At 44.5% G+C, this 13,739-nt stretch overlaps 1 protein-coding gene across 1 annotated transcript in view; it reads left to right on the top strand.

Annotated features, from left to right (window-relative positions):
- IPO5 (importin 5) overlaps positions 1–13,739 on the top strand; it is a 101,029-nt gene that overhangs the window by 29,605 nt on the left and 57,685 nt on the right. The window contains exons 6-9 of the mRNA XM_077297124.1: positions 10,653–10,757; positions 10,844–10,966; positions 11,044–11,164; positions 11,243–11,330. Of these exons, the coding sequence (XP_077153239.1) occupies positions 10,653–10,757; positions 10,844–10,966; positions 11,044–11,164; positions 11,243–11,330 (437 nt within the window). The remainder of the gene's footprint in view (positions 1–10,652; positions 10,758–10,843; positions 10,967–11,043; positions 11,165–11,242; positions 11,331–13,739) is intronic.

The raw sequence follows: 13,739 nt of genomic DNA, 5'->3' as shown, positions 1-13,739 counted from the left end.
AAATTAGCAATATGAGCTGTTTTTCTTCCCTTTTTATATGATGATTCAGTTCTCTAAATGCAGCCTATGACACAAGTGATGGATGGCTGTATTTAAAAACTTGTATTTTTTAAGTAGTTTTAACGGGAAATTTTTTTGTGCCCTTCTCCAATGATTGCTCTTCAATGCTGCGACCGCTCTTTGCTGACAGGCTGTAGTTAAGTGACATAGCGTCATCAGTGCTGCTGATAATCTCTTTTCTCAATAGCTCTCCAGAGGAAGACTGCACAAGCCACCAAGTCTAGTGATTGGCTGCAGCGCTATTGACTTGATGTCACTGCCTCAGCCTGTTAATAAAGACTGTAAGCAGCACTGAAGGGCTGGCTCAGCAGCAGGAGACAATAAGTAAAGCTCCTTCAGTTTTCTCCGTAGTAGTAACCTGTAAAGAAAGTCAACTTTTTTAAAACGTGTTTTTCATAAAGAAGTTTTCTCAGTCCCCATGACAGCACCACAGAGAGAGGGGATCCGCCCTTCAGGGACAGGAAACCTACAGGATAAAAAGGGCGGTACCATTCCTCTGCATCAGTTTGGTTTCCTGTCCCTGACTGGGAACCTGCTAGGATGGTACCTGAAGTGTTCCGAAGCTTTAAATGAAGGATCCGGAGCTGGCCAGTCCGAGTCCTGGCAGCGGGGGATGTCCCTGTCACGGCTGGTGCGGTTTCCGAAGCCGCCACTGCTGGGACCGAGGGGTCTGGAGCGTCAGCTGCCACTCCGGATAGGAGATAGAGGCTACCACTATTGCACGCGCACGAGGAGTTCCAAGATGGTGCCAAAACCGGAATTGGTAACAACTTCCGGTTCCGGGCGGGCGCGTGCGCATTGAGTACATAAGGTGTACCTAGATGGCCGCCGCCCCGGATCTATATACAGCAATTCCGGGTCACTTGGCGTGAGCATGCGCAGAGAAGAGTAAAAAAAAAAGAGGAAATCGCGCTTCCCTCAGCGACGCAGCCACAGAGGGAGGGGCTAATAATAGGCACAAATTATAAAAAGCGGTGGATTAAGGAGCTCCTTGCTGCATGACGTCCCAAGGGTACACCATGGAAGACAGCGACCAGCAGCTCCAACCACCGCCGCCACAGCAGCAACCGCGCTACCACCAACGGACAAAACCAGATGTACAGAAAAAATGAACTCATGATGCCTCCTACGGACCCTACTCTACAGGAGCCTACCCCTCCTCCAGAACCGGTACCTGTGGTTGCATCAGATTGGCGAGTGATCTTCGTGAAAGTTCACTTTTGTAATTGGGGATCCCTCTTCTCCGTTTATCTTAGGCAAGGAAAAGAACGGGGAAAACAAAACACAGAACCTGCCCCTTGTGCGAAAAAGCTTTACCGCAATCCTGGGATAAGTTGTGTGACTCCTGTATAGGACGAGTCCTCTGTGAGGAAACCCCAAATTTTCCCGTCTCCCATGACAGCACACCTGAGAGGGATCCGCCCAGTCAGGACAGGAAACCTACTGAAATAAAAGGGCGGTACCTCTCCCTCGCTTCAGTTGGGTTTCCTGTCCTGATGTTTTATAATGGATTAAAGGGTTTTTTAATTGCAAATAATCATGTAATGAACCCAAAACAATCTTTATTATTAAAATGAAGGGCAAACAAATGCCACCAAAAAGTGACCAAACCAAAACAAAAGCAAAAATGTGTTCCACCCAGTTAAAAAACTATGGGATATATCTAGCAATCCCTGCACCGGTTCCTAGAAAAATAGCTGCCTGCCGGCGGAGGTTGGCACCCTAGGGGGGAGCGTATTGGCGCCCCCGCTCCTCGATGACTGACCCTATTAGCCCTGATAGGCCCTACAACCTCTGGTGAATCCCACTACCCATAGGCTAAAGGACCACTCAATCTAAACATACAGCAACTGTTCTAGGGAAAGCTAGCACCCATAGATATTAAAAGCAATTTGAACACATGAGGATCAGACCGGTGATGAACTTGGAAAGTCTGAGCAGACGTAGGTGCCTCACTTCGGTGGCTATTTGGCAGATACGCCCCTACCACTTAAACCTGGGGCTACCAAAAGATACCAAAAGGATAATCTAAAAACTGAACACCAAATGTGTGTAGAGAATACAATTATACTCGCTTATCCGGTGTGTGTGTCAGCACAATCCGGATTAACCTATGCCACTGCTATTCTGATATCAGTACACAGCCTGTACGTGCTAATCGGCCACCAACTGACATTAATATACACACCATCTACTGTCGATATACACACTATTGGTGTTCAGCAGCCACCATAACATAAATGCTGAGGAAACCATTGATACTCATCTGCATCACGCCAGACTTCCCACACCGTCTGTCCTTTCAATGTTAACGCCTCAACGCGTTTCGCCTGCCTAGGCTCATCAGGAGGCTAGATGACTGGATAACTTTGTGTCCCAAACAAATTGGCTAAGTGCCTGCCGATATCCACTCACTTTTTATTTCTCCCGCTTGTTTCCTGTCCTGATGGGAACCCTTGTGCTGAAAGACGGCGGTTTCTTTTTTTTGATAGAAGATCCACTTACCCGCTCCTGTCCCGGCACTGGAAACACAGGCAGGGCGCCTGTATGTCGGCCTTCAGGAGACGGTAGCGCCGTTCGCAGATCCCGTGGGGCTCTTGCGCACGTGCGGGCGTCGGTCCAGCACAGTCCGGACTCCTGGGGCCGGTCTCTGTCTTCCACGCCGATCTCTCCCCCTCAGCTGGGCGACTTCCGGGCGCGCGGCTGACGTTGCGCGCAAGGTACGCTGGGAGTGGGCGTGCCCACGTGACGTCAGACCGGCGCCCCGGATCCAAGATGGCGGCGCCCATGAAAAAAAAAAGCAGCTTATGTGTTTCCACCGATAGCGATGATTCCAGCAGTGGTGAGAAAGATCAGAATGGAGCAAGCGAGGGTAATATTGATTGCTCCATTTTGGCCGAAAAGACCTTGGTTCTCCCTCCTGAGACAAATGTCTATAACCGATCCGTGGATTCTACCAGAGATTCCGGACCTGCTAACCCAGGGCCCAATATGCCACTCTCAGGTGAACGGCTTCCATCTTGCAGCCTGGAATTTGAGAGGGCATTACTGAGTAGGCGGGGGTTTTCGCCGGGGTTAGTCTCCACCTTATTAAAAAGTAGAAAACCAGTAACATCGAGAATTTATGGTAGAACGTGGAAAAAATTTCTGGATTTTTCGGGGCGACCTTTGGGGGATAAGGCTCCTGTGGGTACCATCTTAGAATTTTTACAAGCGGGTTTACAACTGGGGTTGGCAACTAATACGCTTAAGGTCCAGGTGTCGGCGTTGGGAGCCTTATATAATTGCAATCTTGCCTCCGATAGGTGGGTGTCCCGCTTTATTAAATCCTGTAGTAGGTCTAGACCAGTAGAAATTCAGAGAGTTCCCCCGTGGGATTTAAATCTGGTGTTAGATGCTCTAACCAACAGTCCATTTGAACCCCTGCAGGAATCATCGTTAAAGATACTCACTCTTAAAATGGTGCTCCTGGTAGCGTTAACATCAGCCCGTAGAGTGAGTGATTTACAGGCCCTGTCCGTCTCCCCTCCTTACACGCAAATTTTTGATGACAGGGTAGTACTCAGACCAGATCCGGCATACCTTCCAAAAGTTGTACTTAAATTCCATAAGAGTCAGGAGATTGTGTTACCCTCTTTTTGTAATAATCCTAAGAACCCAGGGGAGGCGAAATTTCATACACTGGATGTGAGAACTATTTTGCAGTACATATCCTTCACTAGTCAGTGGAGGAAGGATCAATCCCTATTTGTAGCCTTTCAGGGTAGTAGAAAGGAATATGGGGTATCCAAGGGTACTATTGCTAGGTGGATTAGGGAGGCTATTTCCTTATCCTATGCTTCCTGTGGCGCCCCGATCTCTGATGGCATCAAGGCTCACTCCACCAGGGCCGTGGCTACTTCCTGGGCAGAAAAAGCAGAGGTATCGATAGATCAAATTTGTAAGGCCGCTACCTGGTCCTCTCCGTCTACCTTCTTTAGACACTACCGGCTAGATCTATCCTCCTCGTCTGACCTTACCTTTGGTAGAAGGGTGCTACAAGCGGTGGTCCCTCCCTAAGGTGGTTCTTTCTCCAAAAATCTCTCAGGTGTGCTGTCATGGGAAACGGGAAAACACCAAGGTTACTTACCGGTAGCCGGTTTTTCCGGAGCCCATGACATCACCTGTATATTCCCTCCCTTCTTTTTTCACCCTTTGGTGCGCACTTTTTAGCTGGGTGTATTTTGTTATAATTATGATGTGGTGATGGATTACCATGTACTAACCAAGGGGGCCTCTCATGCTCTGAAAACCAACTGAAGCGAGGGAGAGGTACCGCCCTTTTATTTCAGTATGTTTCCTGTCCTGACTGGGCGGATCCCTCTCTCAGGTGTGCTGTCATGGGCTCCGGAAAAACCGACTACCGGTAAGTAACCTTGGTGTTTTGCCTCCGAGTTACGATCCGTAATTAAGTCAGAGGTAGAAACTGCGTTTAATTCTCTTAAAGGAGGAGGGAAAGTTAAAAGAAAGGAACTTATTGCTTATCCTCATTCTGATTCTTCCCGCTCCAAGAGTAGAGACTCAGATACATGGGACTCCTCTTTCTCCTCTTCGGATAATGAGTGGAGATAGTCATTGCTTCCCCCTAGATGAATGAAGTTGACGCACTTGTAAACTTGTAAAGGCAGTAAGGTCGTTTATGGGGGTGTTGGATCACCATCCTGACAAAACGGTCCAAGATATAATGTTTGGAGGACTAAGCCAAAAAAAGCGTAAAGTTTTTCCCCTTAATGAGAACATCCAAGCCTTAATTAAAAAAGAGTGGGAAAAACCTGAGAGAACTCATCGGTCCCCTCTATAAAAAGAAAATATCCCTTTGAAGAGGAGGCTTCTACTTCATGGGATAAAGCCCCCAAACTCGAAGTTGCGGTAGCTAAAGCCTCTAAAAAATTTGCACTACCCTTTGAGGACATGGGAACTCTGAAAGATCCTCTTGATAAAAGAGCAGATACCTTCCTTAAAGGGGCCTGGGAGTCGGCAGGGGGATGTTTAAGACCCGCCATAGCAGCTGCTTGCACGTCGCGATCCCTAATGATTTGGGTTGACAGCTTAGAAAAACAGCTGAGGGATGGGGTGCCTAGGAATAAAGTATTAGTCTATCCCTATGATAAGAGGAGCGGTGGCGTTTTTGGCAGATTCATCGGCTGACTCAATTAAACTAGCATCTAAATCTGCACCCCTTTCGAATGCGGACCGGAGGACATTATGGCTAAAAAGTTGGCCAGGTGACCTACAAACTAAACAAAAGCTTTTGTTCAATCCCATGCGAGGGCAAGTTTCTTTTCGGAGAGACTCGGGATGATATCTTGCAGAAAGCAGGTGACAAGAAAAAAGGGTTCCCTAACCTGGCCCCACCATTCACTAAACGGCCCTTTCGGAATAGGAAATTCTTTAGGAAATGACCACCGAGGGAGCTGAACAGATGGGATGAAGGGAAAAGAGACGAGGGGATCATTTTTGGTAATTCCTCACGGGATAGGAAACCCAAAAAAGTGACAACTCCCCCAGGGGAGGGAGATTATCTCAGTTCCTCCCAGCCTGGGAGAAAATTTCAACCAGCCCTTGGATACTAAACTTAATAAGATTGGGGCTTCGAATAGATTTTCTATCCCTACCTCCCCAAAACTACGTGGTAACACCGCTGAGGTCCTCTCCTCAACAACAAGAAGCCCTAGAACTGGAAATTATAAAACTGATAGACAAAGCTGTCATCCAGGAAGTCCCCCCTCTGGAGCGAGGGAAGCGATTTTACTCCCCATTATTTCTAGTTTCCAAGCCGGACGGGTCCTTCCAGACAATAATAAACTTACGGAAGTTAAACACTTATGTAAGGAACCAGAGATTCAAAATGGAGTCAATAAAGTCAATGATCAAAAACCTGTTTCCAAACGGTTTCATGATAGTACTGGATCTCGGCGACACGTATTACCACGTCCCCATTCACAAGAACTCTCAAAAGTTCCTCAGACGAGCAGTGGTCATGAAAGGAGAGATAAGAGAATACCAATACAGAGCTCTTCCCTTTGGCATGTCAATTCTACCCCGCATATTTACCAAACTGATAGCGGAGATGATGGCCCATCTGAGAGAGAAAGATATTTTGATAGTTTCATACTTGGACGAATTTCTGATTGTGAGCAACTCGGCCCAGCTCTGCTGTCAACAATGCAACAGAGTGATAGATACTCTAAAAAATTTAGGCTGGCTTGTAAACCTTCAAAAATCAAAACTAGAACCAACCAGGGTTCAGGAATTTTTGAGTCTCACCTTGGACTCTATCTCTCAAGAATGTCACCTCCCAGTCCAGAAAAGACAAAAGATAATAAGTCTAGTACCAGAAGCTCGTTCAAACCCTTCCATGGCTCTGAGAAAGGCGATGTCATTACTGGGGTCCCTCTCTGCTTGCCTTCCAGCAGTTCAGTGGGCACAACTCCACACGAGACATCTCCAGTGTGACATTCTAAGTAACCAGGTTATACTAAGGGGAGGGACGGTTAGAAAGTCACATGACTCTTAAGTTTAGATACTATTCAATCCCTAGCTTGGTGGATGGATCCCAACAACCTGTCAAAAGGGATTCCCTGGGTGATAGAGGTATCTTGGATAGTTACCACAGATGCAAGTCCCACAGGGTGGGGCGCTCACCTGGACAACAGGGTCACTCAGGGGGTATGGACAGGTCAGGAACATGGGGCTTCCTCAAACCAAAACGAACTGTGGGCAGTGAGTCGTGCATTACTATTTTTCCTAAACAAATTACAAGGACATCATGTATGAGTATTTTCAGACAAGAGTAGTGGTAGCCTACCTAAACCACCAGGGGGGGGGGGACCAGTTCTCAAGCACTAATGAAAACCACCTCTGAAATTTTCAGCCTAGTAGAGAACAACCTCTTATCCGGTTCTGCCCACCTAAAAGGTGTAGAGAACCAGAAGGCGGGCGGACTTCCTGAGCCATACCCAATTAAAACAAGGAGAATGGTCTCTAAATCAGTACATCTTCGACAAAATTACAGATCTGTGGGGAATCCCTGTAAGAGACCTCTTTGCCAGTATGCACAACACAAAAGTGAAAACATTTTGTTCCCTAGACCCCAGGGGGAACCCTCAGGCTGTAGATGCATTCACGATTCCTTGGACAAAGAGTCTTGCGTATGCTTTCCCTCCAACTCTCCTAATCCCAGCTGTCCTGCGAAAAGTCAGGGAGGACAGGTCCAGGCTCATCTTAATAGCCCCCTTCTGGCCTAAGAGGGCCTGGTTCTCCTGGCTGAGGATGTTATCGGTCATCGATCCCTGGGTTCTTCCGGATCTTCCGGACCTCCTATCACAGGGACCGGTGTTCCACCCTCAGAGTATCTCCACCTGACAGCGTGGAATTTGAGAGGTCAATATTGAAGGAAAGAGGGTTTTCTGACAAGTTAGTTTCTACACTAATGAAAAGTAGAAAGTCCGTGACCACTAAAAACTATGGCAAAACCTGGAAAAAAATTTTGTCCACCTCAGGGGTAAGATTGCAAGATGGGGTCCCAGTTGCTGAAATATTAGAATTTCTACAAAGGGTTTAGATCTAGGCCTTTCAGTAAGTACTTTAAAAGTACAGATAGCAGCCCTAGGAGCATTGTACTGTGAAAACATAGCGGCCAACCCTTGGGTAATACGCTTGTCAGAGCAGCCGCAAGGTCTAGACCAGTAACTATACGTAGGTTACCAGCCTGGGATTTGAATTTAGTCTTGTCAGCGTTAACAGATTCCCCGTTTGAGCCTATAGAATCAATACCCCTTCTATCACTTAAGACTGCCCTCCTGATAGCCCTAACATCGGCCCGCAGAATAAGTGATCTCCAAGCCCTGTCTGCAAACCCTCCCTTTACACAAATCCTGGATGATAAGGTTGTACTAAAAACAGACCCTGCCTATCTACCAAAAGTAGCGTCCACTTTCCATAGGTCTCAGGAAATAATCCCTCCTTCCTTCTGTCCAGATCCTTGAAATAAGAAAGAAGAAAAGTTCCACACATTAGATGTGAGAAGGTGTCTAGTTCAGTATATAAATTCCACCCAGCAGCATAGGAAGGAAAGGTCTCTTTTTATCTGCTTCCAGGGACCCAGGAAAGGACTCAGAGCCCCCAAAGGCACTATAGCACGTTGGATAACAGACACGATAGCCTTGGCGTACTCATCCACCGGGAACGCCGTTCTGGAGGGACTGAAAGCCCACTCTACAAGGGCTGTGGCGACCTCCTGGGCCGAAAGGTCGGAGGTACCATTAGCTCAAATCTGTAAGGCAGCCACTTGGTCATCACCTTCAACCTTTTTTAGACACTACCGCTTAGACCTAGCCTCTTCATCTGACTTAACCTGTGGTGCTGTCATGGGGGACTGAGAAAAGCATAGTTACTTACCGATAACGGTATTTCTCAGAGCCCATGACAGCAGCGGCTTATTTCCCCCCTCATCACGTGTGCGGTGAGCACATTCCTTTGTATGAAGTGTGTTTTTTCTATATAGACACGGTGTTCACTTGTTAAGCAATATGATAAAATTGTATATTTTTTTTGTTGTAACTAACCTGGAAGACCTCCAATGCTCTGTAAACATAACTGATGCAGGGGAGAGGTACCGCCCTTTTTATCCTGTAGGTTTCCTGTCCCTGAAGGGCGGATCTCCTCTGTCTGTGGTGCTGTCATGGGCTCTGAGAAATACAGTTACCGATAAATAACTATGCTTTTTATCATAAATAAACTTTCAACCCCTTACCGACCTCCGCCGTACTATTACTGTGGAGGTCGGTACCCCCGCTTTGATGCGGGCTGCGGCGGTGAGCTCGCATCAAAGTCCGGACATGTCAGCTGTTTTGAACAGCTGACATGTGCCCGCAATAGCGGTGGGTGGAATCGCTATTCACCTGCCGCTATTAACTAGTTAAATGCTGCAGTCAAACGCTGACAGCGGCATTTAACCGGCGCTTTCGGTCATTGGGCCGGAAATGAGTGCATCGCCGACCCCCGTCACATGATCTTGGGTCATCAATGCGTCAACATAGCAACCAGAGGTCTCCTTGAGACCTCTATGGTTACTAATGCCGGCCTGCTGTGAGCGCCACCCTGTGGTCGGCACTCATAGCAAGCCTGTAATTTAGCTACATAGGAGCAATCTGAGGCTATTGAAGCATGGCAAAAGTAAAAAAAAAAAAAAAAACTTTAAAAAAATATGAAAAAACTATAAAAGCTTAAATCGCCCCCCCTTTAGCCCCATTCAAAAAAACAAAACAAAAGAAAAATCAAACCTACACATATTTGGTATCGCTGTGTTCAGAATCGCCCGATCTATCAATAAAAAAAAAAAAGCATTAACCTGATTGCTATGCAGCGTAGCGAGAAAAAAATTTGAAACTCCTGAATTACGTTTTTTTGGTCGCCGCGACATTGCATTAAAATGCAATAACGAGCGATCAAAAGAATGCATCTGCACCAAAATGGTATGATTAAAAACGTCAGCTCTGCACGCAAAAAATAAGCCCTCACCTGACCCCAGATCACGAAAAGTGGAGACGCTAACGGGTATTGGAAAATTGCGCAATTTTTTAAAAATTTTAAATTTAAAAAAGTTTGGATTTTTTTTTTTTTTTTTTTACCACTTAGATAAAACGTAACCCAGTTGGTTTCTATGAACTCGTAATGACCTGGAGAATTATAATGGCAGGTCAGTTTTAGCATTTAGTGAACCTAGCAAAAAAGCCAAACAAAAAAACAAGTGTGGGACTGCTCTTTTTTTGCAATTTCACAGCACTTGGAATTTTTTTTCCCGTTTTCTAGTACACGACATGGTAAAACCAGTGATGTCTTTCAAAAGCGTAACTTGTCCTGCAAAAAACAAGCCCTCACATGGCCATATTGACGGAAAAATAAAAAAGTTATGGCTGTGGGAAGGAGGGGAGCGAAAAACGAGAACGCAAAAACGGAAAGGGGCAAGGTCGTGAAAGGGTTAAAGCAAGAAAAAATGCTACCGCTCCTTGGACAGCCCCTTCTTAAATGAAACAGACCCATTGAGAATAAAAAAAACTATAGTCTCCTCCCAGCCCATTGTTGTTCCAGCAATGTTGGTGTGGTCTGCCTACTCTGGTAACATTGCCTGCAGCACTCACATGGCATTACCATCGGCAGTACTAATGGCCTGCGTCGCTCACACTTTTCTTGGACGAAACTCGGACATCTGTGGGAGATGTGAGCACTGCAGCCCATTAGTGACCACATAACAAAGTTATGCTAGTGCCGACCTTATTGGAGCAGCGCTGCCAGCAGGTGTTATTTTCAATGTGGAGTTGTGGTCATCCAAGTAGTGGACAACCCCCATTATTCTCACCGGTATTGTATGTAACTTATTGTTGTTGGTAAGATAAGCTAAAATTTTCAAAAATTGAGTTTGTTTACCAGTTTTACCTAAAAGGGGCAGCATTATGGATTTCTCACTGCATACTTTCTATACTGCCAATAGACTCCTGAAGAAGCTATGCATTTTTGCAATTTCATATTATGCTGTACTTTTTCACTTGTAGATCAGGACATTGTCTTCTAGAGCTGCTAGTGCATTTGTTCTTGCCAATGAACATAATGTTCCATTACTGAAGCATTTTGCTGATTTATTACCTGGCATCCTGCAGGTGAGACCTTGCCTGAAAAAAAAGACTTTTATCCTAATAATGGTGTGTTTTAAATTTAAATGTGATTTTCCTTTCATTAATTTTAGTCAGTAAATGAGTCCTGTTATCAGAATGATGACTCCGTTCTGAAGTCTTTGGTTGAAATAGCCGATACAGTTCCAAAATATTTGAGGCCTCACCTAGAAGCAACATTGCAGTTAAGCTTGAAGGTAAATACAATCCCTAGAAAACTAATATGTTTATTTGCTGAAGCATTGATGTGGTTACTATTATATCTTCTTTATAGTTATGTGCAGATACCAACCTGAGCAATATGCAGAGACAATTGGCACTTGAGGTCATTGTTACCCTTTCTGAGACAGCAGCAGCTATGTTAAGGAAACATACGAGTATTGTTGCCCAAGCTAGTAAGTAATCATTTTCTGTCTGTAATTGAGTAGAATCCACTGGATTGTGTTTAGAAATATTCTCCTTTTTTATCTCAGTACCACAGATGCTGGCAATGATGGTAGACTTGGAAGATGATGAAGACTGGTCTAATGCTGATGAATTGGAAGATGATGATTTTGACAGGTATACTTATATGTACGGTATATTGCAATTGGCAGCTTTAAAACCATTAAAATTGCTTGTGAATGCTTAATACTCGCTTTGAGATGCTTGCATTATCATTTCCACTCTTCTCATTAAGTGAAATAAAATAAGATTTGTTTGCTACTGTTGCTTAGCAGTGAATCCTTCCTGGTAAATGGCAAAGAGCTGCTGCTTCAACAGCTTAAGGAACAGGAGTATTTACGTTTTGTTTCCATTTTTTGCTCTCCTTCCCAGAGCCATAACTTTATTTTTCCGTCAATATGGCCATGTGAGGGCTTGTTTTTTGCAGGATGAGTTTTACGACACCATTGCTTTGTACTAGAAAATGGTGAAATTTTTTTTTAGTGCGGTGAAATTGCAAATATTTTTTTTCACCATATTCACTAAATGCTAAAACTGACCTGGCATTACGATTCCCCAGGTCATTACGAGTTTGTAGATCCCAAACATGTCTAGTTTCTTTTTTACTTAAGTGGTTATTTAAAAAATCCAAAGTTTGTCAAAATAAAAAGGCACCATTTTCCAAGACCCATAGCGTCGCCATTTTTTCAGGGTCTGGGTGAGGGCTTATTTTTTTGCAGCGAGTTGACGTTTTTATTGACACAATTTTGGGATAGATACGATGATTTGATTGACCGTTATTGCATTTTATTGCAATGTTTCAGCGACCAAAAAGAAAATTGTCAGTTTTAAATTTTTTTTTTTGTCTCGTTACGCCGTTTACCGATCAGATAATTTTTTTTTATCTTGATAGATCGGCAAATATCTGTATTTTTTATTTTGAATGGGGCAAAAGGGGTAATTTGAATTTTTTTATATGTAATTTTTTAAAATGTTTTAAAAACATTTTTTTTTAACTTCAGTAGTCTCCATGGGAGACTAGGAGCTGCGATCATCTGATCGCTTGTATCACACATAGCAGGGCTGCAGCCTTTCTGTGTGTAACAAAAATGCTCATCTGCTATGAGCGCCGACCACCGGCAATGGGCGGGCTAAGACACGCATCTGTTTTGTGCAAGTTAAATGCTGCTATCAGAGATTGACAGCAGCATTTAGCTAGTTAACAGCTGCGGCTGAACAGTGATTCCACCCGTGGCTGTTAAAGGCACATGATACCTGATCAGATCAACTGTCACGTCAGAAGAGGTGCAGGCTCCTCACCAGAGCCCGCACTGCACTAAAGAGGTGGAGGTGACTTATGATGGACATGGCACGTCATAGGCTGTTAAGGGGTTAAAACTAACAAAATAAAAAAAAACTGTCTTAACCTTCCATCGTAGATGTGGTCACATTTGATAGAGAAATATAGTCCTGTACATAGAGGTTTCCCTTATTCCATCTAAATGATGCACTCTCAATACATCCCATTGTAAGTCAACTAGGCCAACTACATCCAGCAGTAGATATGAAACATAGAGAAACGCATTTCTGTTAGATTTTCTTTGTAGATTTCGTTCCTGGTATTGGCTTACAAATACAACCATGAATCAAACATGAGAATGTCTGAGGCTTTACTCAGATGTCAGTGATTTTTTACAAGCACACAAAAACGGCCTGAGTTTCAGCAGTGTTTTTGATCAGTGTCATCAGAGATTGGTCTGTGTGCCACTTCTTGCCATCAGAGTTTAATCAGTTTCATCAGTTTTTCTCAGCTAAAAAAAAAGTTCTCAAACTTTTACCAATCGGTGAAAAACTCAAACGCACAGATGACATCCAAGGGCTGATTGATTGATTTTATTTTTTTAAAAACAGTCCAATGTTGATTTTAATGTGAGAATCTGATCAAGATTGGAAATGTGAACAGCCCAGTAGACTACAATAGGCATGAGTTCTATCAGTGAAATTGATGGATAGAGCTCATACACGAAAAGCTCATGTCTGAATGATGCCTTAGTCTGCATTTTATTTTGTTTTTGGCAGACATTTGCATTGGAGGTGCTAATACCTTTTTGCAACAACTCCTCTTGTATGTTTCTCTTGTAGCAATACACATCATATCATCCATGCTTTATTGATAAAAAATGCCTTAATGGTAAACTTGGGAGCTAGCTTTGCAAATTTCTTACCCTTCTGGTTTTCAGTAATATCCGCAATTTAATGAAAAATTGCTGTAAAATATGGCAAACATGCATTTTTTTAACCCCTTACTGACATCGGACAGTATAGTACGTTCGATGTCAGCTCCCCTGCTTTGATGCAGGGCTCCGCGTTGAGCTCGCATCAAAGCCGGGACATGTCAGCTGTTTTGAACAGCTGACATGTGCGCGCAATAGCGGCAGGTGAAATCGCAATTCACCCGCCGCTATTAACTAGTTAAATGCCGCTGTCAAACGCAGACAGCGGCATTTAACTACCGCATCCGGCCGGGTCGGCCGGAAATGACGTCAT

The sequence above is a fragment of the Ranitomeya variabilis genome, chromosome 3 (assembly GCF_051348905.1).
Source record: "Ranitomeya variabilis isolate aRanVar5 chromosome 3, aRanVar5.hap1, whole genome shotgun sequence".
In the NCBI taxonomy this organism is placed as follows: domain Eukaryota; kingdom Metazoa; phylum Chordata; class Amphibia; order Anura; family Dendrobatidae; genus Ranitomeya; species Ranitomeya variabilis.
This window is presented reverse-complemented; position numbering and strand designations above follow the sequence as displayed.